The 23,983-nt window shown below is 42.2% G+C and overlaps 2 protein-coding genes across 2 annotated transcripts; both read left to right on the top strand.

Annotated features, from left to right (window-relative positions):
* Positions 1–114: 114 nt before the first annotated feature.
* LOC110521523 (tetratricopeptide repeat protein 39C) lies at positions 115–14,067 on the top strand. Its single transcript, XM_021599123.3, has 14 exons — positions 115–887; positions 3,092–3,140; positions 4,200–4,328; positions 4,813–4,927; positions 5,153–5,513; positions 8,546–8,714; positions 9,511–9,604; positions 9,719–9,826; positions 9,934–10,043; positions 10,161–10,284; positions 10,569–10,666; positions 10,802–10,906; positions 11,027–11,065; positions 11,188–14,067. The coding sequence occupies exons 1-14, from the start codon at positions 745–747 to the stop codon at positions 11,275–11,277; spliced, it is 1,734 nt and encodes a 577-aa protein (XP_021454798.1). The 5' UTR covers positions 115–744; the 3' UTR covers positions 11,278–14,067.
* Positions 14,068–14,634: 567 nt separating this feature from the next.
* LOC110521522 (uncharacterized) lies at positions 14,635–18,021 on the top strand. The gene is made up of 5 exons (XM_090231513.1): positions 14,635–14,728; positions 14,864–15,054; positions 15,155–15,208; positions 15,384–16,994; positions 17,178–18,021. The coding sequence occupies exons 2-5, from the start codon at positions 14,904–14,906 to the stop codon at positions 17,810–17,812; spliced, it is 2,451 nt and encodes an 816-aa protein (XP_090087639.1). The 5' UTR covers positions 14,635–14,728; positions 14,864–14,903; the 3' UTR covers positions 17,813–18,021.
* The last annotated feature ends 5,962 nt before the right edge of the window (positions 18,022–23,983 follow it).

The following is a 23,983-nucleotide window of genomic DNA, read 5'->3' as shown; positions in this document are numbered from 1 at the left end:
TGCACATTATGCTGAGGATATCTTTCCTAGTTTTTGCAAGCTGCATGTCTTCTTGCTAAATATGATTTTTTTCCTTTCAACGATGAGGTTTGTAGGCGTCTGCTCTAATGTGACAGTGCACTGCTGTTGTTCTGAAGCTCGCAGTCAAGTGCCCGCTTATTGGCTGGCTGTGAGGTGAAAGGTTGTTGCTGTCGTAAAATCTGCTCTGAGGATTGGACTCTGGAGGCAGAGCAGGACATATTTGGAAAAGGTACTGATGAGAGGAAATGGGAAGCAGTCGCAGGCAGGGCTAGCAGACGGTGCAATGGCAGGATGCTGATTTGCCACAGCAGGTTTCATCTTTGGAACCTCCCAGAGCCTATACATACCTAGCCCAAAGCTATAGCCTACGTTATGACGACAACCATTTTTTCGACTGACGACGACCTTCGCGTGCGGCAGACAAGACAGCAAAACGTCTGGATGAATGTACACCTATTTTAATCACAGAAATGGCATGTAAATAGTGCCTTTGGTGCATTTGGACGAACCTTGGATGCGCGCCGATTAGTAATTTACCGGTGTTACAGCTTCAGAATTTTGCCCGAAAAGACGCGTCTCTTACCTCATTGGCAAGGATATGTCGGCGCAGTCCCATCATCAATAACCAATGTGGGATAGTCTACGGGGAATAATAATTTTGACACCACATTTTGGCCTGTGTTGAATTGATTCATTATATTCAGCAGACGATAGGCATAAACAATGGCGGGCCCAGAGCAGTCCAAGCAGCAGCAGGTAGAGGAGAAAGCTGAGCACATAGACGACGCTGAGCTCGCTCTTCAAGGTATCAACATGCTTCTCAACAACGGATTCAAGGAGAGCGACGAGCTTTTCAGAAAATACAGGTGAGATACTTTTCCTGCTTTTCATAATTTCATAAAATGTAGCCTATAGTAATATTTGGTCATCAGATCTCATTGCCCACAGCAGGCCTATTAGGCCAGACTTTCCCAAACTCGCCCCCCCGTTTTGGTTTTTGCTCTAGCGCTAGCTACAACGCTCATTCAAATAACCAACTCACCATCAAGCTTTGGTTATTTGAATCAGCTGAGTAGTCCTAGGGAAAAAAACAAAACTTGCACCCAGGACCGAGTTTGGGAAACCCTGTATTAGGCTACATAATTATTTGAATTGCACAGGTGATTCATTTAAAGGGTGTGCCTTTGTGTGCTCAAACATCAGACTAACTGTACCAACCTGTTTTCAAGGCCCTGTTCAAATACTTGTATTAACCCTCCCAACTTGAGGTGATCACTGATCCTACAGTATGTAGGTATAGGTGCATCACATTTCTTTACCTATGCAATCATGACAGATGCATGATCACCTTGAGGCATTATTATGGATTTGCATGGTAGTTTCTACAAATTTAACCCCTGGCAAATTGAAGGTTGGACAGAAATATTGATAAAACATCAGAGCTCAGCATATTTGCTTAGAGACGGTATCCATCAGAGCCTTACAGGCAATTTTATATTCTAGGCCTATACAAGGCTTTGGTACCATTACAGCATTATAGTCTCAGTGGCCATCAGTAATTCCCCAAACACACTGTCCAAGTCCAACACAAAGGCCATTATTGTTCTCTTTGGCAGAACTCACTGGTACCAAACAGGGTATGACCATGGTTAGGCATAATTGTCCTTTAAATTGTGTTTGCACCTGTGGCTGTGATTATGTATGATTTGCTTTATTTCATCTTAAATCTGCAGATGAATGCTACTGACTTGGTTTAACATAATGAAAGTCTACATTTGTGTCTAAATGTAAATCTATCCTTGTCTCTTGAAACTATCCCCATTCATAGCCTAACCCCAAAACAGGAAATTAAATAGTAGTCTCTGCACTCCAGCCTGGCCCTGACATTCCAAACAACAGTTGAATGGGTAATGGTGACTGAGAAATGGAAGGGTAGTACACTGCACTCACTGCAATCCAGCTCTGTTTGTGCCAACGGGAGAAACTGCCACTTACTGTGCTAATTTTAGCTTTCTGGTTAATCAAGCCTTTCTCCCTCCATGAGTCGCTGATGATGCTGAGACAGAGGAACGGACTGAATGTCCCTCAGTATAGCACTGTGTGAAACAGATCTGGTTCTTAGTAGTGGGGAAGATGTGCATGGTTATTGTTATAACAATTTCAGTAATGATTATTGATAATCAGTTATGATATTGTTACCTTTAGTTAGTTATCATTAGTAACATAACCTTTACCTAGTCGATACTCAAGTGCACTGGTTATCTTTTCTCTGCTTTCTTGAATTATGTTCGGTATGAGGCAGAAGTAAGTGTCTCTCTGGCTGCGTTTACACAGGCAGCCAAATTCAGATTTTTTTTCCCCCCACTAATTGGTCAACAGATCTTTTCACATCAAATAATTTTCAGAATTGGGCTGCCTGTCTAAATGCAGCTTCTGTGTCTATCGCTCCCTTCCATAGCAGTACCCACCCATAGCACGCACTCCAGCAGGTATATTTCACTGGTCACCCCCAAAGCCAATTCCTCCTTCGACCGCTTTCCAGTTCTCTGCTGCCAATGACTGGAACGTACTGTAAAAATCATTGAAGCTTGAGACTCATATCCCCCTCACTAGCTTTAAGCACCAGCTGTCAGAGCAGCTCACAGATCACTGCACCTGTACATAGCCCATCTGTAATTAGCCCATCCAACTACCTCATCCCCATACTGTTATCTATTTTATTTATTTTGCTCCTTTGCACCCAAGTATCTCTACTTGTACACTCATCTTCTTCACATCTATCACTCCAGTGTTTAATTGTTATATTGTAATTATTTCGCCACTATGGCCTATTTATTGCCTTACCTCTGTTATCCTACCTCATTTGCACACACTGTATATAGACTTTTTCTATTGTATTATTAACTGTATGTTTGTTTATTCCATGTGTAACTATGTGTTGTTGTTTGTGTTGCACTGCTTTGGTTTATCTTGGCCAGGTCGCAGTTGTAAATTAGAACTTGTTCTCAACTAGCCTACCTGGTTAAATAAAGGTGAAATAAAATAACTCTATGTTGTCCTTTCTCTTCAGGACTCACAGTCCACTGATGAGCTTTGGGGCCAGTTTTGTCAGCTTCCTGGTGAGTTTCCTCAGACTGCGTCTTGACTGCAGGACAGGTGTTTTGTCATGACCCCTTGGTTGCAATAACCTCTAGCTTACTTCCCTGGTGGTGGTTCACATCCTACCTCTACTGACATTCTCTCTCATGACATCACTACAAGCATGCAAGCTACAAGAGACGGGGCAAATGTAATTACTCATCCTAACAATATTAGTGTGCAACGTTACACCATCATAAACCATACAATGCACTGCGTAAGTTAGATGAGGTGTCAGGACTTGACGTGACCCAATTTGTGTAATGGATTACATCGTCGTGACCACTATTGTCCATTTCCCCTCATTTATACATTACCATAATGGATGCATCTTCAGCTTATCAAACGCATTTTGCATTTTCGCTATCTCTCTGCTGCAGTGATGTGTTTGTCTCCCTGGGTGGGGGGGGGGGGGGATTTTCTGCAGCATGGTCACGAAACAGACCCCGTCACTGCCCCTCATGTCAGAGTTGGAGCACCATGAAGCGAGAGATAATGTCATCCTCCTCTGCTCTCCCATGCAATAAAAAACGCTTGGAAGGATAGTGTGTGGGGATGGGTCAATGACAACACAAACAGGCCACTGATGCATAGAGGGCCTCACACTGAAAAAGCATTCAATTCATCTGAAATTAAAACTACATATTTATATAAGGATGAGGGCATACATTGCATGTCTTTGACTGACAGTTTGATAAAAGGCAACTGAACAAAGAGATTCTTGACCAAGCCAGAGTGTGGGTCTCAAACGTATCACACAGATACACACAATAGATTCTGGTTGTCAGTGTTTCAACGTGTGCTATGGCCTAGAAAGAGCTCTTTGTCCTGAGCCTGCTTTGTGATACCATTGCGTAACCCCTGTGTTATAACCCTCCTTCAATCCGATTACCGCACATTTGTTCACAATACACCCCAATGAAATCAAAATGAAAATCAGGTACTTATTTCTTTAATTACTTGCATGAGTGTTTTCTCTGTGCCAGCGTTAGCTGAAAAGCTCCAATGGGTTTGTTGTTGTTGTGTGTGTGATGTTGCAGAATGCCATGATGACCTTTGAGGAGGAGAAGATGCAGACGGCGTGTGACGACCTGAGGACCACAGAGAAGCTGTGTGAGAGTGACAACGTTGGCGTCATAGAGACAATCAGGAACAAGATCAAGAAGAGTGTGAGTGGGTGACTGATTACAGACAGACAGGCAGAGAGGTTTTGTTTACATGGAGCATTTATGTTTAGGATATCCCAACATTCCACTCGGCACACACTGATTGAATCAACGCTGTTTCCACGTTATTTCAAGGAAAATACATTGAACCAATGTGAAATAGACATTGGGACGTGCCCAGTGGGATTGGTCATGTAACATGCATACTTCTGTCTTGATTTCTGCTGGTTATACACCATCACATTGTTTCCAGCTGTATCAGTATCAATAATCAAAGTCAAGATCTTCTATATTGAGCTTAATGATATTGGCAACTATGAGATCACGCCAATCCCACACTCAATGTAATTAGTAACGAAGCAATAGAATGGAGACCTGTTTATGATCAACACAGGGGGCTTCTTCATTACGTAGCTGGAATGGCTGATGGTTTAGCTGAGTGTTGATCAGAGAATTACCAGACTACTGTGTGTTTTTTTTCTGTCAGTTGGAGTCCCAGAGGTCAGGGGTCGTGGTTGTGGACCGCCTGCAGCGACAGATCATTGTGGCCGACTGCCAGGTCTACCTCGCTGTGCTCTCCTTCATCAAGCAGGAGCTCGCATGTAATGTATCATTTGTTGAATCCACAATCATTCAGTTACTGATGTACTGTAGCTTGCTTGATGGCAATGCAGTATGTATTGTTTTCATACATTTTCTATTTAATTATATGTAATATGATTATTTCCAGTCTACTAATTTTGGGAAACATCTGCAAGTAAAATAGGAATCATGAGAGTTAACTGGATTTGACTGGATTGACTCGTACAGTATCTTCTCCTCAACAGCGTACATCAAAGGAGGCTGGATCCTCCGTAAGGCCTGGAAGATGTACAATAAGTGCCACAGTGACATCAGTCAGCTGCAGGAGACCTGCGTGAGGCGCTGTTCCTCCCATGAGGAGGATCTATCCTCAGACCAGGCCAACCACAACACCCCAGTGGAGGGTGCTGTGACTGCAGAGGCCCTGGACCGACTCAAGGGCTCCGTCAGCTTCGGCTACGGCCTCTTCCATCTCTGCATCTCCATGGTACCACCACACCTGCTCAAGATCATCAACCTGCTGGGTTTCCCTGGCGACCGTCTCCAGGGTCTGTCCTCCCTCATGTATGCCAGTGAGAGTAAGGACATGAAGGCCCCGCTAGCTACGTGAGTATGAGTATTAAATCACTTCTTAGAGGGCTGAAGTGCAAGGAAAGACAGAGGGAGCGCTAGAGATAGACTTAGGATTCGATTCAATCCGTAGCGCTGAAGATCTGCTTTGTAGTGCGATTGACATTTAAAGGCAATATTCCCAAATCAAACTTTATTTGTCACTTGTGCCGAATACAACGAGTGTAGACCTTACCGTGAAATGCATACTTACAAGCCCTTAACCAACAGTGCAGTTCAAGAATAGTGAAGAAAATATTTACCAAATAAACTAAAGTAAGAAATAATAAAAAGTAACAGAATAACATAACAATAATAAGTCTATATACAGGGGGTACCGGTACCGAGTCAATGTGCAGGGCTACAGGTTAGTTGAGGTAATTTGCACATAGGGGTGGGGGTAGGTAGGGGTGAAGTGACTATGCATAGATAATAAACAGCGAGTAGCAGCAATGTACAAAACAAATGGAGGGGGAGTGTCAATGTAAATAGTCCGCTGGCCATTTGATTCATTGTTCAGCAGTCTTATGGATTGGGGGTAGAAGCTGTTAAGGAGCCTTTTGGTATTAGACTTGGCACTCCGGTACCGCTTGCCGTGCGTCTATGACCTGGGTGACTGGAGTCTCTGACAATTTTTGGGCTTTCCTCTGACACCTACTATTATATAGGTCCTGGATGGCAGGAAGTTTGGCCCCAGTGATGTACTGGGCCGTACGCACTACCTTCTGTAGCGCATTATGGTCAGATACCGAGCAGTTGCCATACCGGGCGGTGATGCAACCGGTCAGGATGCTCTCGGTGGTGCAGCTGTAGAACTATTTGAGGATCTGGGGGCACGTGCCAAATCTTTTCAGTCTCCTGAGGGGGAAAAGTTTTGTCGTGCCCTCTTCACGACTGTCTTGGTGTGTTTGGACCATGATAGTTCGTTGGTGATGTGGACACCAAGGAACTTGAAACTCTCGAACTGCTCCATTACAGCCCTGTTGATGTTGATGGGGGCCTGTTCGGCCCACCTTTTCCTGTAGTCCACGATCAGCTCCTTTGTCTTGCTCACATTGAAGGAGAGGTTGTTGTTCTGGCAACACACAGCCAGGTTTTTGACCTCCTCCCTATAGGCTGTCTCATTGTTGTCGGTAATCAGGCCTACCATTGTTGTGTCATCAACAAACTTAATGATGGTGTTGGAGTCATATTTGGCCACACAGTCATGGGTGAACAGGGAGTACAGGAGGGGACTGAGCACGCACCCCTGAGGGGCCCCCTTGTTGAGTACCAGCGTGGCAGACGTGTTGTTGCCTACCCTTACCACCTGGGGATGGCCAGTCAGGAAGTCCAGGATCCAGTTGCAGAGTGAGGTATTTAGTCCCAGGGTCCTTAGCTTAGTGATGAGCTTTGTGGGCACTATGGTGTTGAACGCTGAGCTGTAGTCAATGAACAGCATTCTCACATAGGTGTGCCTTTTGTCCAGGTGGGAAAGGGAAGTGTGGAGTGCGATTTGAGATTGTGTCATCTGTGGATCTGTTGGGGTGGTAAACTAATTGGAGTGGGTCTAGGGTATCCAGGATGATACTGTTGATGTGAGTCATGACCAGCCTTTCAAAGCACTTCATGGCTACCGACGTGACTGCTATGGGGCGGTAATCATTTATGCAGGTTACCTTTGGTTCCTTGGGCACAGGGACTATGGTGGTTTGCTTGAAACATGTAGGTATTACAGACTCATCAGAAAGAGGTTGAAAATGTCAATGAAGACACTCGCCAGTTGGTCCGCCCATGCTTTGAGTACACATCCTGGTAATCTGTCTGGCCCTGCTGATTTGTGAATGTTGACCTGTTGTAAGGTCTTACTCACATCGGCTATCGAAAGCGTTATCACACAGTCATCCAGAACAGCTGGTACTCTCATATATGCTTCAGCTCAATCGGAAATTACCTTTACATTTCAATCACGTTATAACGCTGAACTGAAGTGCTTACGGATTGAATCGAGGCCTTACTCATAACTGAAGGGAATGACCTTCAAGTAATGAGAGAAGGAAAGAGATTATGTTCTGCTAGGTTCTAGATGAACCTAGTAAAACTCACAGACGATTAGTAAAGTTTAAACCCACCCAACTGTATAAGACAAAAGACATTCACACAAGCACTGATACTTAACTCTTTCTCCTATACTGAGTCTCCTCAGAGAGAGTTCCCCTCTCTGCATCTGTGCCATGCATAAGGATATTTCATATTTTCAAGTTTAAAAGTCAGTTCCCAACAGTTCATAATGTTCAGGTCACTGTCAGTTCTTTTTACTGCTTGAGTGAGCTGCTATACGTAGATATGATGTCATCGTTTGATAGAAAAGCAGAGCACAGGTCTTGATGTTGATTTGATTGGGGGTGACGTGTTGTGTTATTCTGCTTATTCTGCTCTTGGCACAGTGCTTGTTCCTGTTGTCTCATACATGGCCATCTGTTCTGTAATATCTGTAGTATCATAATGGCATATTATAATCATAGGGTATTTATTCATTGTATAATACATGCAACCAGGGACAGGTGTTAGTTAGTCAAATATGTCAAATGGGAATATTTGATGTCATAGAGAATTGAGGAAACATTAAGTACAATTACATGCTGTCAGTGGCAGTTGAATGGTGAATACTCGTGACGTAAGAAGTAGGTAGACCTGAGAATAGCGGTAATCACGTGCTTATTAGAATGGCTAGTGGTGAAAAAAGGCCCTGTGGACTTAGAATAAATGATCCCAGTAAAACAGCTGCATTAGACAAAAGACATAACAGAAACTGAGACAGAAACTACCATTTGCTATTTATGAAATTGAGATGGTGTTTTACCAAATGACTGGAGTGGGGTGCAATTTTGTTCTATATGCCATCTTTACAACGCTTTTCTTTGTCAAGAAAGTCAATGTTTCATATTAACTATCTAGCAAACTTGAATGTACAGTAATCAATATTTTAATAAAAACATCTAGTATTGTCTCACAAATAAACCTGATTGCTTCCTCTCTCCTCTGCCCAGATTGGCCCTCCTGTGGTACCACACAGTAGTGCTGCCTTTCTTTGCTCTGGATGGTTCTGACACTCAGGCAGGCCTGGAAGAGGCCAAGGCCATTCTCCAGAGGAAGGCTGTGGTCTACCCCAATTCCTCCCTCTTCATGTTCTTTAAAGGACGGGTTCAGAGATTAGAGGTGAGCATGATGGGGTCATCTGACTGTGAAATAACAGTCTGTTGCCGCTTAGCGTTGTACAATACAGTAAATTGTTGTAGGTCTTAGTAGATTAGGGCTCTATAAAATCCATTAGATTATTTGCCTAATTACATTTAGCTTTTTCCCAAATTTCATTTTCTCTGGTTCTCTTTCTCTCTCCATTTTCCCCTGGTTTTCACTCTCAAAATCACACTTTTTTAAACAGAAAAACAGCTACATTTGATATTCTAAGTCCACAACAATGCTTAAACCACATCAGGAGACTACTTTTGAGGTCTTGAATTTGTTTTATATATATTTTTTTAGATATGTAGATAGTTGCCCCTTTAATTCCAGCACTCACCTTGCAAGAGAATGTTGTTTGGTAGAGTTTTCAAAACAAGTACCCACTGGATTTATACAGATAATCATGATATAATTCTGACAGGTAATTCTGACAGGTACTTTGTACATTTCAGGAAAGCCTTTCCATCTACCAAAATACTTTTCATTAGCATCATCGCTAATGGCTGCACAAAGTGGCGTGCACCGCACATACCCAGACGGGGAATTCTCTTTGCCTATTTAGAAAGTTGCATTCTCTTTGTGTTATGATAAACCTGGGCAAATTAATAAATGTTCAATACATTTAGTTGATTCCCTACTAAGTTCAATGCATGTCTGGATTGTCTGGATTCCGTGATTCCATCCGCATTCTCCTCGATGCAGATTTTATAGGACCCTAGTAGCTCGTAATTGTGTAAAGTGATGCTATCTCTATCCCATCTATCTCCAGTGCCAAATTAACAGTGCTCTGGTGTCCTTCCATGATGCACTAGAGCTGGCATCAGACCAAAGAGAGATCCAGCACGTGTGTCTCTATGAAATTGGTATGTTTCCCTGACATTCATGCTTACTTTCAAATGAGCACCCACACATGCAGACACTCATCATGTACATTCAGTTCATTCAGAATGTATCCATTTGTCTTGTCTTGACTTCAGGCTGGTGCAGTATGATCGAGATGAACTTTGAGGATGCGTTTAGGTCATTTGAGAGGCTGAAGAATGAGTCCCGATGGTCACAGTGTTACTATGCCTACCTGACTGGAGGTGAGAGAGCCACTGCCCCAGGAACGTGTGGACCATTGATTCTCATCGTCTTCATCATCTTCTCAAAATTATCTCACACTCTAACCCCCCCCTCACTCCCTGTAAAGTATGTCAGGGAGCTGCAGGGGACTTAGATGGTGCCAAGGATGTCTTCAAAGATGTCCAGAAACTGTTCAAGAGGAAGAACAACCAGATTGAGCAGTTTGCCCTCAAGCGGGTGGGTCATTTTCAACCAGATGTGTTTACCATATCTTTATCCACTCTTTGTGAAACTAATAACCATGAACCCTCCCCCTTTCTCTACCATGGCCTCTCTGCCCCCATCCTACTGCAGGCAGAGAGACTGAGGAAGATGTCTCCCACCAGAGAGCTGTGCATTCTGGGGGTCATAGAGGTGCTGTACCTGTGGAAGGCTCTGCCCAACTGCTCCTCCTCCAAACTGCAGCTCATGAATCAGTGTAAGGGCTGGATCTTTATCAGAGGGGGATCTCCAAGTCAAGGAGTTTCCTTTGACACAATGGGGTGCAAACCACTGTACTAAATGTTGTGAGGTATTTGAACATTTCTGACCAATGTTGTGAAGTATTTGACCATTTCTGTCTTTGAGACATTGGGCTTTGTTCAGTCTGTATCGCTGAATATCGCTTTCAGATTGAGCGATAGAAATGTAAAGGGGATTTCCGATTGCGCTGAACTTCCACAATACAGGTCAAATAGAGTCCGTTGTCTCCTCTTTTTTCAGTGTTACAGAGTGTGGATGACGCATCGTGCAGAGGTCTGAAAAACCTCCTTCTCGGTTCCATCCACAAATGTCATGGAAATAATAAAGATGCCATCCAGGTCATTTGTTCCCGAGCACATTATTGTACTGTGATTACATTATCTTATGCAGGTACAATTAATTATGTAACTCACTATGTATTTGTGGTCAATTATATAATTAGATTTTCCTTTGGTCTTTCTCCTCCCATCTAGTCGTTCCAGCTGGCTGCCAGAGATGAGTTTGGTCGACAAACCAACTCTTATGTGCAGCCATACTCCTGCTATGAGCTTGGATGTGTCCTGCTTGCCCAGCCAGAGGTGAGAATATCCCAACTCAGACAATCTGTGTGTGTATGTGGGTGTCTGTGTCCAAAATTGTATTAAAGGATTTATCTCGATGGACTAATGAGATTTTTTTTGCATTGTGTTTCTATCCAGACGGTGGGAAAAGGGAGAGCATTTCTGCTTCAGGCAAAGGTACAGTTATCAGATGACGTGTATATGAATGGTTAGGGTTTTCCAATTGGGTTTGAAATGACTACGTAACACAGTCCATTCTGATTGTGAAGTCATCATTTGTTCTGTGCTCTGCCACTCAGGAGGATTATGCAGGCTATGACTTTGAGAACAGACTTCACGTGCGCATCCACTCAGCCATGGCCACGCTGAAGGAAGTGGTACCCCAATGACCCCGCCCACCACTGGACGAATAATGATGAGGCAACGACTCCGTCTCCAGCTGTGCACTTGATGATATAGGAAGCATGGCTATTTTCTAATCAAAACCACAGTATGACTCATCAGACAAAATAGTGTCCCCCCCTTTTTCTGATAGATGTTTTACACATCCAAATACAATTTCATAGTCAATACCATTTTCTTCTTAATCTAGTGGAGGGTTTTAGCCCTGCAAACCTTCCTTCCATTCTTTGGACCATACATAATGGTACATAGGATACTTCTTGAAGAGGCACACCTTATTCTCATTGTCAGGTTTTCTTGACTACAGGTAGTAACAATACAGTTAAACAGTAAGTAAACTTGTCTTTTGTGTTCTTGTCATGTTCTTGGGAAGACATGTACGAGAGATGTTTGATTACAACCCATAATCGTGATCAAATGGTTATTTGCCAATTGTTTGTGTTTGCCTCATGTGACAAGGCAAGACAAAGGTTCTTGATTGTATTAGTTGTCGCTGTTGTAGTACCCTCTTTTTGACCAATATCCATACAATTATCGCCTCTGGTTTTTCAGAAATGTGTCCTAGATTAAATGGCCCTACTTTGCTTGTCATGATGCCAACAAACATAGATCATTTTTTCTGCAATGAGAAAGTATTAGTGAAGTTTTATGGTGACAACAACCCCCTAAATGATGGGACAAGTACTTAGTGGCCTGCTACCTTGTAGTATTGTATTACGCAGCGTGCCATACAGAGTGTACTATGCCATGCAGTGAAACCTTGTAATATTAGTGTCAGGTACCTTGAATTCTGAATATTATAAAATTGCTTTTACATTCTGACATTCACATATTAGCTTACAAATAACATGTACTTCTAAAATGTTTTGTAACATTTTTGCACAATGCAATATCCAAACAATGTTATAGATTATTTATTTTAGTTTACAGGCAGTGGGCATCGATCTGCACACTATGCATGCAATGGCAGGGGTATTATTAGTGACCCAAGGACCTGAAAGATCCTTTTCTACAGCTGTGTACTATGAATCGGAACATTTTTTTCCTGAGATACTTTGGTGACAACATAACACATTTATATTAATATTTACTCTGGTTTTTAACAAAATCCAACAAGGTCCTTATTAACTACAGGCATTGTAATAATCATGGTAGGTTTTAGGTTACTGTACAAACTGGACATTAAAGCTTAATATTCTGTCATTTTAGTTTGATCGGGCTTTTCTATCAGGCCACACTGATGATGAGTGAAACATTCAAGACAGTCACAAACTAAATTGAAAGTGCAGGGTATTGTATCACTGTTTTTATAACCACTCTGAGGTATGGTCTCTAAGCAATAAAAAGCAAGCAAGAAGAGTGCTCATTTTACAATGGAAGTTTGATTAGCTGTCACAAACTTCGTTTACATTTTTTTTGGTCCCACTTCAAATGAATAACAAATGCTTAACTACTTGTACAAGCACTACATAGCACAAATCTTTCATTAGCAAATTCATACTACATGAAGGGTGATATCAACGGTCTTTAATTCATACTACATGAAGTGTGATATCAACGGTCTTTAATTCATACTACATGAAGTGTGATATCAACGGCCTTTAATTCATACTACATGAAGTGTGATATCAACGGTCTTTAATTCATACTACATGAAGGGTGATATCAACAGTCTTTAATTCATACTACATGAAGGGTGATATCAACGGTCTTTAATTCATACTACATGAAGGGTGATATCAACGGTCTTTAATTCATACTACATGAAGTGTGATATCAACGGTCTTTAATTCATACTACATGAAGTGTGATATCAACGGTCTTTAATTCATACTACATGAAGTGTGATATCAACGGTCTTTAATTCATACTACATGAAGGGTGATATCAACAGTCTTTAATTCATACTACATGAAGGGTGATATCAACGGTCTTTAATTCATACTACATGAAGGGTGATATCAACGGTCTTTAATTCATACTACATGAAGTGTGATTTAAACGGTATTTAATTCACATTACATTCATTTTGTTATTTTACCTTTATTTAACTAGGCAAGTAAGTTAATAACAAATTCTTGTTTACAATGACGGCCAATCCCGGACGATGCTGGGCCAATTGTGCGCCGCCCAATGGGACTCCCCAATCATGTGAAGGGTGATTTAAACTGTATTTAATTCATACTACATGAAGGGTGATATAAACAGTCTTTACATCTTGTGCGTGCTAAATTAAGAATAACTCTTTTCCACCCTTCATATAAAATGGCATATTCTTATGAAAGAGTTCTGAATAATCTACATAGATAGTCCTTAGGGTAAATGGCTTGTGAAAGCTTCAATATGCTGTGTTTCATTTAAAGTGGGACTCTTTTTTTCATGTTCAAGGATGGGTATGAACACTTTTTTTTTTTTACATCTACACTGAAGTCCGTCAGTGACCTCCCATCTTCTCCTGTGATTGTGTAAAGGGATGTAAGATTTGGTGTCATGTAAAAGTGTTGACTACTGAGTGTGGCCATAAAGTGCTGGTATAAAGTAAGTCCACAGCTGTAAGAGCAAAGTATCTTATAATGAATGACATGTAATGATATGAGTTCATGTCATTATATGTATACCAACAAAAAAAATGGGACATTTCTGTCTTAGAAATGTGCTCTATCCACTTTGTTGTGGGGTTGTAGAGGATGATGTGGAGATAGTTCAATTGTAACAGGGTGGTCCTGTGTGGTGTCTAAAGAGATCTACAAACTGTTCAATAAAGGACTGTCAATTAATCCAGCATTTCAAATGAGCTGTTTCTACACTGAACAACAATATGAACGCCACATGTAAAGTGTTGATCCCAGGTTTCATGAGCTGAAATAAAAAATCCCTGATATTTTCGGAGGAGTATTTCTGTCTGTAATAAAGCCTTTTTGTGGGTAAAAAACAGTTCTGATTGGCTGGGCCTGGCTCTCCAGTGGGTGGGCCTATGCCCTCCCAGACCTACCCATGGCTGCGCCCCTGCCTGTCCAGTCATGTGGAATCCATAGATTAGGGCCTAATGAATGTATTATATTATGAACTGTAACTCAGTAAAATGTTTGAAATTGTTGCATATTGCGTTTATATTTTTGTTCAGTATATTGTAATGCCGATAACATCGGTCTTGTGGTTTAATTTATGCCCATATGAAGAAAAAAAGACTCTTTGATTAGTTGGCCACCATATGGAGGAGGCGGGAGGCAAGTTCAGATGCCATGCATTGTGATCTAAAGCTGACGCATAATAATGCCTTTCCAATGTGGACCACGCCCGTTATTATGACGAACTGCTTATTTCGAAATTCGTTTTACCGTTTTATTACATTGTTACCTCTATTGGTAAAGTCATTTGACATCATATTGTTTTGCGTTTGTAATACGGGAATTGAAAAGAGGACAGTTTCTTCGCAGAGTAAGTTCAACTTTTCAGACAAAAGTTGAAACAGTCAACCTACATAAAAAGTATCTGAAGCTGACGGGTTCTTTATATACGTTAATATAGGCAGATGCATTTGATTGATTTAATTGATATAGTATTTCCCATCAGGAGAATTCTCTCTATGAGGTGATGCTCCATTGAAGCCGAGATGTCCTACAGCTATCCCGCTAAAGTCAACGTGCCTCCGGGTTTGAGGACGCTTTTGGAAGGCCTCAGTCGGGCGGTAGTGAAAAGGCGGCCAGATTACATCTCACAGTTTGCTCAGTTGTACTTTGCTGAGCTCTTGCGCTTCAGGACAGGTATACATGTTTGTGGAGAATAGCATTCGTTTTTTTCAACATAGGATGAAATCTGTTGCGAAAACTGAAGTAACATATTTTCTTGCTATGTTGTGTACAGAAAATCCAACTCTTGCTATCAAAGCCCTCGTGAGAGAATTCAATACAACTAAAGGTAGGCCTAACTAGATAATAGTTCATAATGATAAGGCCATGCCCAGGCACCAAAACATTTACCTGAAGAGTACTGTAATAAATACATTAATTCATGTTTCTGTTACAAATCAGGCTTTTTAAGAAATTACAATTGAACACCTGACAAGTCAATCATATTTGTTTTAATTTTATAGTGCCTAAGTTACCAAGTCATGGCATTGGAACTGTGATTGCTCCACTGGCAGTTCAGAATGAAAGTGCCACAGCAGTCTCTTCTGGTGGTCCATATGTCCAACCATGTGGAGTTCACCCTCCGGTCTGGATTTTCCCAACCCTTCCCAGTATTCCAGGAGTGGAGGAGCAGGGTGCTGAGCAACCCTGGATCCACAGCCAGGACATTCTGTACACCGTCTCAACATTGCCTGTTCTATCAGACTCAATTGAAGCTTCAGAAGTAACTTCCCTAGCAAGCCAATACCTCAATGACAATGGCCTTCAGAGCCTTCTGCAGACAGGTGTCTCTAACGTGTCCCCTCACCCCATCTCAGCAGAGCAGACCGATGATGTAGTCGTCTTCCGCAGGAAATCCAGCACCGACTGCATGACGGCTGACTGTGACATCAACTCTGCTGCTTCAGACCGGACCCGGCGAACCGAGTCAGCTCTCTTCGAGAGGGTCCCACTGAGTGAGATCGATCTCATATCCAATGCTGTTCTGATCAGGACACCTTCTGTGCCCTGTGAGTACATGATTGTGGTGCAGTCAGACAATGTCCCAGAGACCATAGTGTTTCAGAGAGACTCATCAGTCAGTAAGAAAATTAGGAATGCTCGAGCAGCAGCTGGTGGTGCTGCCACTGGTGCACCGGGCAACGCCCAGTCTGACTGCACACACTGTTTGACCCCGCCTATAGCCCCATCACAAATGGTCAAAGATCAGCCAGCCACCAAATTGGTCACGCCCTTAGTGGTGACTGAGGACCCTCCGCTTTTTGGTGGTGGAAATAAGCCTGTCTTAACCCAACTTGGTTGGAATCCACTTTCACCTGGAGACAACTCTTTCTACAAGCACATGGACGTAAATACAGCATTACCTGATGCAAATGCCTACAACCCCTACATGAATGAAATGATAGTGGATCAAATGAATGGGGTGAACTTTGGTATTTTACCCAAGGTGTCAGATGAGATGACAGGCTTCAATGTTATGGGCACACCCACCTTCATGCCACCAGGTGTTTCAGCAGCAGAAGAAATAAGTGCTTCTAGTTTAGTGTATCCTCCGATTTCAGCTGGACAGGAGGCTAATACACTCTGTTTGGTGCTCCCGACGATTTCCATTGCTCAAGAAAGTGGAGACCTCCCATTGCTTAGCCCACCATCTATCTCAAAGCCACAAGCCATTACAGTCCCCAGTGTGATGTGCCCAGCCATCTCACAACCAGAGGAAACAAAGACCTCCAAGGCAGAGGAAATAGAGGCCCTCCGATCAATGTACCCTCCTATTGTGCCACCCAGTTTACCAAACCCATCTGTACCAGCTCCACAGGAAACAACAGCCACTCTGCTTCATCCCCCATTTTTGGCCCAGGAGGAAACAAGACCCCCTTCATTGCCTCTCACCCAGGCATCAGTGCACATGCATCAGTGCACTGGTCAGAATGCACTAGCATTTCATGTGAATGAGGAGAGCAGAAGAACACCATATATGATTCCATTGGTCTCCCAAAGCATTATGGGAGTGACACAGATGTATGTTCAACCACAACAACCCCAGTTCATTCACAGCTGGTCCAGAGAAGCAGGTCAGTTGAATAGCAGATAGCTGTGAAGGATAATATAGAATGCTCTTTTTTTATATCATACTGACCGTAATGTATCAATTGTAGTTCATCACTTCATGTTGTTATTTATTTTCTTTAAGTTAAAATTAATATTGTGTGTCATTAACCCTCCTAACACATCTCCTCTTATTATCATCCCTGTAGATTCACAAAGGCCATGTAACACAGCGCCTACTGCGGCCATGCCAGAGTGCCAGGATGTTAGACCTGAAGCATGTGGTAGCAGCTGGAGACCTTGCCACCTGGCACGCGCTGAGTTTATGGCCGGGATGCCAACAGCTGTGGCTTGCCCAGGAGGATCTAGGACTGTGATTGGCCGTGGGCAAGAGCAAGGCTACCTCCCTGACCAGGCCAACTTGCCAATGCACCAGGACTTTGGGACCCGGTTCAGCTCCCATCACATACGTATGTGTGGTGCCAACTTCTTTCAAACCCTCTGCCCCATGAGTGGTGCCTACATGCCAATCAAACCCTCAGACCATCGCTGCTGCCAGGCTGCCCCTGATGTGGTCCTTCCACACTATGCACTGATCAACAGCCCAACTCACGGTGTTGCCTCTTATCTTTGCCCTACTCCATCATCCATGCAGCCCCAGGGTTTTGCCTATGATTCTGTCCACATGTATTGTCCCCACAGTGAAACTGTAAATGCAATGTCATCCACCTTCAATGTGAGGGCCCATGCAGGCCACCAGCAAGGGACAACAGAACACTGCAGAGAGCCCAGTAATATGCCAATGGGTGAACATCCAAATGAGCAGAATTATTCTGGTATATAAAATTTGATTTCTCTGTCATTTGTTAGAATGTGTCTTGGATTAAGTGTGACATTTTGTTCAGATTTTCATTTTATCTCTAGTTTATTCTGCTCATTCTTCTCTAAATTCCAGGTTAATGACAGCACATCGCCAGGAATGAACAACTTATTTAATTTGTTCCTGAAAACATACTGAACACCTTCAACATTCTGCAATAAACATAGCTATCTTATGAAATATTCTGAGTTGTGATGTCATGATCTACAGTTGCACCCATTGAACTAGTAGAATGAGAAGAACTAGAATTGAATCACCAGAACTAGAATTAAAATATATTTTCTGTAGGCCTATTCATTTAAATGCAATTTCATGAGGATGGATGAAACATTTTGAAATAAACATCAATGTTCCTGGTAAAATAGATCAAATATAAACTACCTTTACCAAGCTACAATGTTAAGAATTATTGTAGCCAACTGAAAAAGATTCCCTTGGCAACCCCTTTGGATTTTATTTAATAAACAAGGGTAATGAAAGCCTAGCTAGATAATTTAGCTAGGTAGTTTGATTTTGTTCACTAAATCTATGATGAGACACAAACAGTAGAAGTTAAATATCTGGGTGAAGGCCGTTTTTCATATCTCCCCTTCTGGAATTGGACTCTGGATTTTAGTGGCAGCAGGTGTTTTCACCTCGTAACTGAAACCCAAAATGAGCTGCAAGTGTGACTGCAACGCTGCGTGGGGTGAGCATTATCAGAGGAAGAAAAAGGGAGAGACCCAACTTGGCGGAAAATCTGTCTCCCTCCAGCAGGTGGCGTTTTTTCGTTGTTTCGCCCACCAAGCAAGGAGTTTTTGCATGGAGGTCAATGAGTGTTGAATTTGGTAACCAAAAAAATGTATGGCTTATTTGCTATGTGAGGTTTATTTGATCTAATAGACGTTTTGTAATGCTTAAGTTCTTACGGGAGTACTGATATAAGCAGGACACGTGACATTCCTGCAACTTTGATTTAAAAAAACACTATATCTGAGTTGTTGAGATCGCTAAGCGTATTCATGTTGTGAGACTAGTAGCATAGCGTCTCTCCATTGAATACAGTCGGTTGACGTCAACAACCCTCATCGAATATTCAAAAGAGGATTACAATAATTAGATGTATCCACCAATACAACGAATGGATAGGCAGGAGCAAGACAGCCCGCTGTGCTGCTTTGTGGACAATGACTCCCATTGTTAGGGCAGAGAGATGTATCTTGTCAGTATATTCAGAATCTTTGGCATCATGCATTGGTTTACATCTACTTAAAGATGCACTATGCAGAAATTGCTCTGCCATTTCCTGGTTGCTAAAGTTCCAATAGTTAGCTTAATTTCAGTTTGTAACGAATGCGCTGAGAGTCGGGAATTAAGTAAAGGGAGTGAGTGTTTAATAAATAAACAGAACATAAACCAAGAACAACGCACTGACATGGAAAAGAGTCAATTACACCTGAGGAAAGAACCAAGTGGAGTGACAAATATAGGGAAGGTAATCAAGGAGGTGATGGAGTCCAGGTGAGTGTAATGATTGCTGGTGCGCGTGACAGGTGTGCATAATAGTCAGCAGCCTGGTAACCTAGAGGCCGGAGAGGGAGTATACATGACACAGTAACCTCTCCCCGATGCGCTGCTCCAGCCACAGGATGCCGACAAAAGAGACGATCCCTGGGATCAGGAGCGGACTGGTCACCTCTGCTGAAGCGCGGGAACCTGACGAGCTGCCTGACGCGCCAGAGCCTGGCAAGCCAGCTGTGGCATGGGAACCTCCCAAGCCCACCAAGTCTTGAGGACCTGACAAACTAGCTAAGGCATGAAAGCCTGACGAACTAGCTGAGGTATTGTCGGGTTCACCTAGGGGTCATGAAAAGGGTTGTACCAAAATTGTTGATGTATTAGAATAATTGATTATTCTTATGTTGTATTAATAGGGGAGGGGTTATAAGACCCCTCCTTATATTATATTAATAGGGTTGTAGACTACAGATTAACAATATGTATTCATTTTAGAGGTTTAGTATTCCACAATTGTTTTTTAGTTCTCTCTCTCTCTTTCTTATAAAAAGGCCCCTCTGAGAATGTGCGACTGTGAAGAAGGAGCTCTGTAGGAGAGTAGAGATAAGACTAGTCAAAACATTCCACAATAAATCAGCTTTGGGGAGTGGATGTTTACTGCTAAGTTTAAGATAACACTAAAAGCCATTGTTTATACAGGGTTTTGGTCTCAGGAGTAAAAAGGTAATGACGTGGGGTAGGTAGTGACATCACCAGGATAGACTAAGGGTGTAACAAAACTGGAGACTTTTTGTTTGATGCAGAATTTACTCGGAAACATGCGTGCTATGTTCCTGATTGTCAACTTCTGTCTGCAATTGCATTAAAGGTTTTTGAATGATTTAATTAAATATATTGTCATAATGCTAATTTCACCAATGATAGACAAGGACGAAAGGAACGAACCCTAACAGTATCCTCGGTAGACTTGGCAACAGATGATTGACCCGACAACCAAGTCTTGACATCGAGGTACCGGGTGAGGCATGAAAGCCTGATGCGCCGTCTGAGGTATCCTCAGTTGCTCCGGCAGCAGAACCCAGACGTCACCAATACAAAAAAACTCCCTGATGCTTCCCTTTGGTGAGGTGTTTTTCTGTAAGAGAGAGTCAGGATGCAAGTGGTTAATAAATAAACAGAACAAGAACAACCTACACACATAAACACAATTCTACACACATAAACACCTGCATATTTTGTCAGCCTCTGTCTGGTGAAGGGGAACCCATGTCTGGCGCAGTAGATACAGTACTGCACCAGATCATTTTCATCCTCTGGTGCAAGCAATGTGGGTGGCCGCTCAGCCTGTCCTCCTGGGTCTGCCGAGGTGCACCTTGGCAGATAAGAAAAGAAAACTGTTATTAGCAGATTAAACTCACATACACGTGGTAGTCTCCTAAAAACAAAAGATAGCCATCCCTAACCCACAATTCTCCATGGCATGGAACATGTCCAGTGGCGATTTTAGCCGTCAATCTTGATGGGGAAAATGACCTATTCTTTTAGATGCTTGCCAGCAAAGCCACTACACAACTCTAAACAAAACATTAAATGCACTACAACTGTGACAAAAGGTGTTTAGGGTCTACATAAAGCAGTCCCGAGAGTGGAGCTTATGGCTGACTTTCTTAAATAAATATGGTTTCTTTTGACTCCGTGTTGATTTGTGTAACTGGATAAGAACCACATTCTCCTTCAATAATAATGTCAACATGAGTTTTGACTTTTGAACCATACACCAACATTATTACATTTGTGTTCAGTAAATTCACAATATTTGTTATATAATTAACACTTAGCTCTAAGTATAAGCAAGTGCAAGCAAACGAGCTGCGATGAGGTAGGCCAATTCGTTTAGCAATTTCGTAATGGACAGCGACAGAAATTCAGATAGATGTTAGTTCAGATAAATTCAGCAAGATGTTAAGGCCTTAACTTTATTCTTCTTTAAGTCACCACCGAGAGAGAGAGAGAGAGAGAGAGAGAGAGAGACCCAGATTCAGCGGTTAGCCTACCATTCAAAGTATTTTATTAGGCCTATGTGGTCTAAAAAGGAAGGACAATACAATCACGAGGATCCACTTTTATATACAATATACAGAGGCACTGACAGCATTGCACAAACAAAACAACCCTCGCAATATGAAGTGGGTTTACATGGGTCTATTACTGAACTTTTTGTTGAACAAAAATATTTGAATGGGAAGAGACTGTCACTGGCAAACATGGTTATGAGGATGGGATACCATAATATCATGTAGTTGGGTCTGTAACGTACCACATTCCTTGTGGAGAAAAGCGCCCTAGCTAATTATAACATACAAAGTATAAAAGTCAATTAATTGGATCATAAAAATATGTATAAGATACTAATGAGATAGACCAACAGTTGAAGTCGGAAGTTTACATACACCTTAGCCAAATACATTTAAACTCAGTTTTTCACAATTCCTGACATTTAATCCTAGATCCTAGTAAAAATTCCCTGTCTTAGGTCAGTACGGATCCCCACTTCATTTTAAGAATGTGAAATGTCAGAATAATAGTAGAGAGAATGATTAATTTCAGCTATTATTTATTTCATCACATTCCCAGTGGGTCAGAAGTTTACATACACTCAATTTGTATTTGGTAGCATTGCCTTTAAATGGTTTAACGTGGGTCAAACGTTTCGGGTAGCCTTCCACAAGCTTCCCACAATTAGTTGGGTGAATTTTGGCCCATTCCTCCTGACAGAGCTGGTGTAACTGAGTCAGGTTCGTAGGCTTCCTTGCTCGCACACGCTTTTTCAGTTCTGCCAACATATTTTCTATGGGATTGAGGTCAGGACTTTGCGATGGGCACTCCAATACCTTGACTTTGTTGTCCTTCAGCCATTTTGCCACAACTTTGGAAGTATGCTTCGGGTCATTGTCCATTTGGAAGACCCATTTGCGACCAAGCTTCAACTTCCTGACTGAGGTCTTGAGATGTTGCTTCAATATATCCACATAATATTCCTTCCTCATAATGCCATCTATTTTGTGAAGTGCACCAGTCCCCCCTGCAGCAAAGCACCCCCACAACATGATGCTGCCACCCCTGTGCTTCACGGTTGGGATGGTGTTCTTCACCTTGCAAGCCTCCCCTTTTTTCCTCCAAACATAACAATGGTCATTATGGCCAAACAGTTCTATTTTTGATTCATCAGACCAGAGGACATTTCTCCAAAAAGTACAACCTTTGTCCCCATGTGCAGTTGCAAACAGTAGTCTGGCTTTTTTATGGTGTTTTTTGAGCAGTGGCTTCTTCCTTGCTTAGCAGCATTTCAGGTTTTGTCAATATAGGACTAATTTTACTGTGGATATAGATACTTTTGTACCTGTTTCCTCCACCATCTTCACAAGGTCCTTTGCTGTTGTTCTGGGATTGATTTGCACACCAAAGTACATTAATCTCTAGGAGACAGAACACGTCTTCTTCCTGAGCAGTATTTTTATTTATCCGTTATTTTACCAGTTAAGTTGACTGAGAACACGTTCTCATTTGCAGCAACAACCTGGGAATAGTTACAGGGATTAATGAGCCAATTGTTAACTGGGGATTATTAGGTGACCGTGATGGTTTGAGGGCCAGATTGGGAATTTAGCCAGGACACCATGGTTAACACCCCTACTCCTACGATAAGTGCCATGGGATCTTTAATGACCTCAGAGAATCAGGACACCCGTTTAACGTCCCATCCGAAAGACAGCACCCTACACAGGGCAGTGTCCCAATCACTGCCCTGGGGTATTGTGATATTTTTTTAGACCAGAGGAAAGAGTGCCTCCTACTGGCCCTCCAACACCACTTCCAGCAGCATCTGGTCTCCCATCCAGGAACTGACCAGGACCAACCCTGCTTAGCTTCAGAAGCAATCCAGCAGTGGTGTGCAGGGTGGTATGCTGCTGCGTTGTCCCAATGTGTTAATTCTTGCATACAATTGTTTGTACAGATGAACATGGTACCTTCAGGCATTTGGAAATTGCTCCCAAGGATGAACCAGACTTGTGGAGGTCTACAATTTGTTTTCTGAGGTCTTGGCTGATTTCTTTAGATTTTCCCATGATGTCAAGCAAATAGGCACTGAGTTGGAAAGTAGGTCTTGAAATACATCCACAGGTACACCTCCAATTGACTCAAATGATATCAATAAGCCTATCAGAAGCTTCTAATGCCATGACGTAATTTTCTGGAATTTTCTAAGCTGTTTAAAGGCACAGTGAACTTAGTGTATGTAAACTTCTGTAAACTGGAATTGTGATACAGTGAATTATAAGTGAAATAATCCGTCTTTAAACAATTGTTGTTAAAATAACTGGTGTCATGCACAAAGTAGATGTCCTAACCGACTTGCCAAAACTATAGTTTGTGAACAAGAAATTTGTAGAGTGGTTGAAAAACGAGTTTTAATGACTCCAACCTAAGTGTATGTAAACTTGCGACATCAACTGTATTTAAGCATTAAAGCAATGCAGGTGTACAATCTATGGCATTGGCATATATAACAATAAGCGGTAAAGAGGAAAGCCGTATGCCACGTATTTGTTCAGCACTTTTGAAATTGACAGCGACATA

The sequence above is a fragment of the Oncorhynchus mykiss genome, chromosome 4 (assembly GCF_057628025.1).
Source record: "Oncorhynchus mykiss isolate SJ-2025 chromosome 4, ASM5762802v1, whole genome shotgun sequence".
Classification (NCBI taxonomy): domain Eukaryota; kingdom Metazoa; phylum Chordata; class Actinopteri; order Salmoniformes; family Salmonidae; genus Oncorhynchus; species Oncorhynchus mykiss.
The sequence above is the reverse complement of the archived record's forward strand: the minus strand, read 5'-3'. Positions and strand labels throughout refer to the sequence as shown.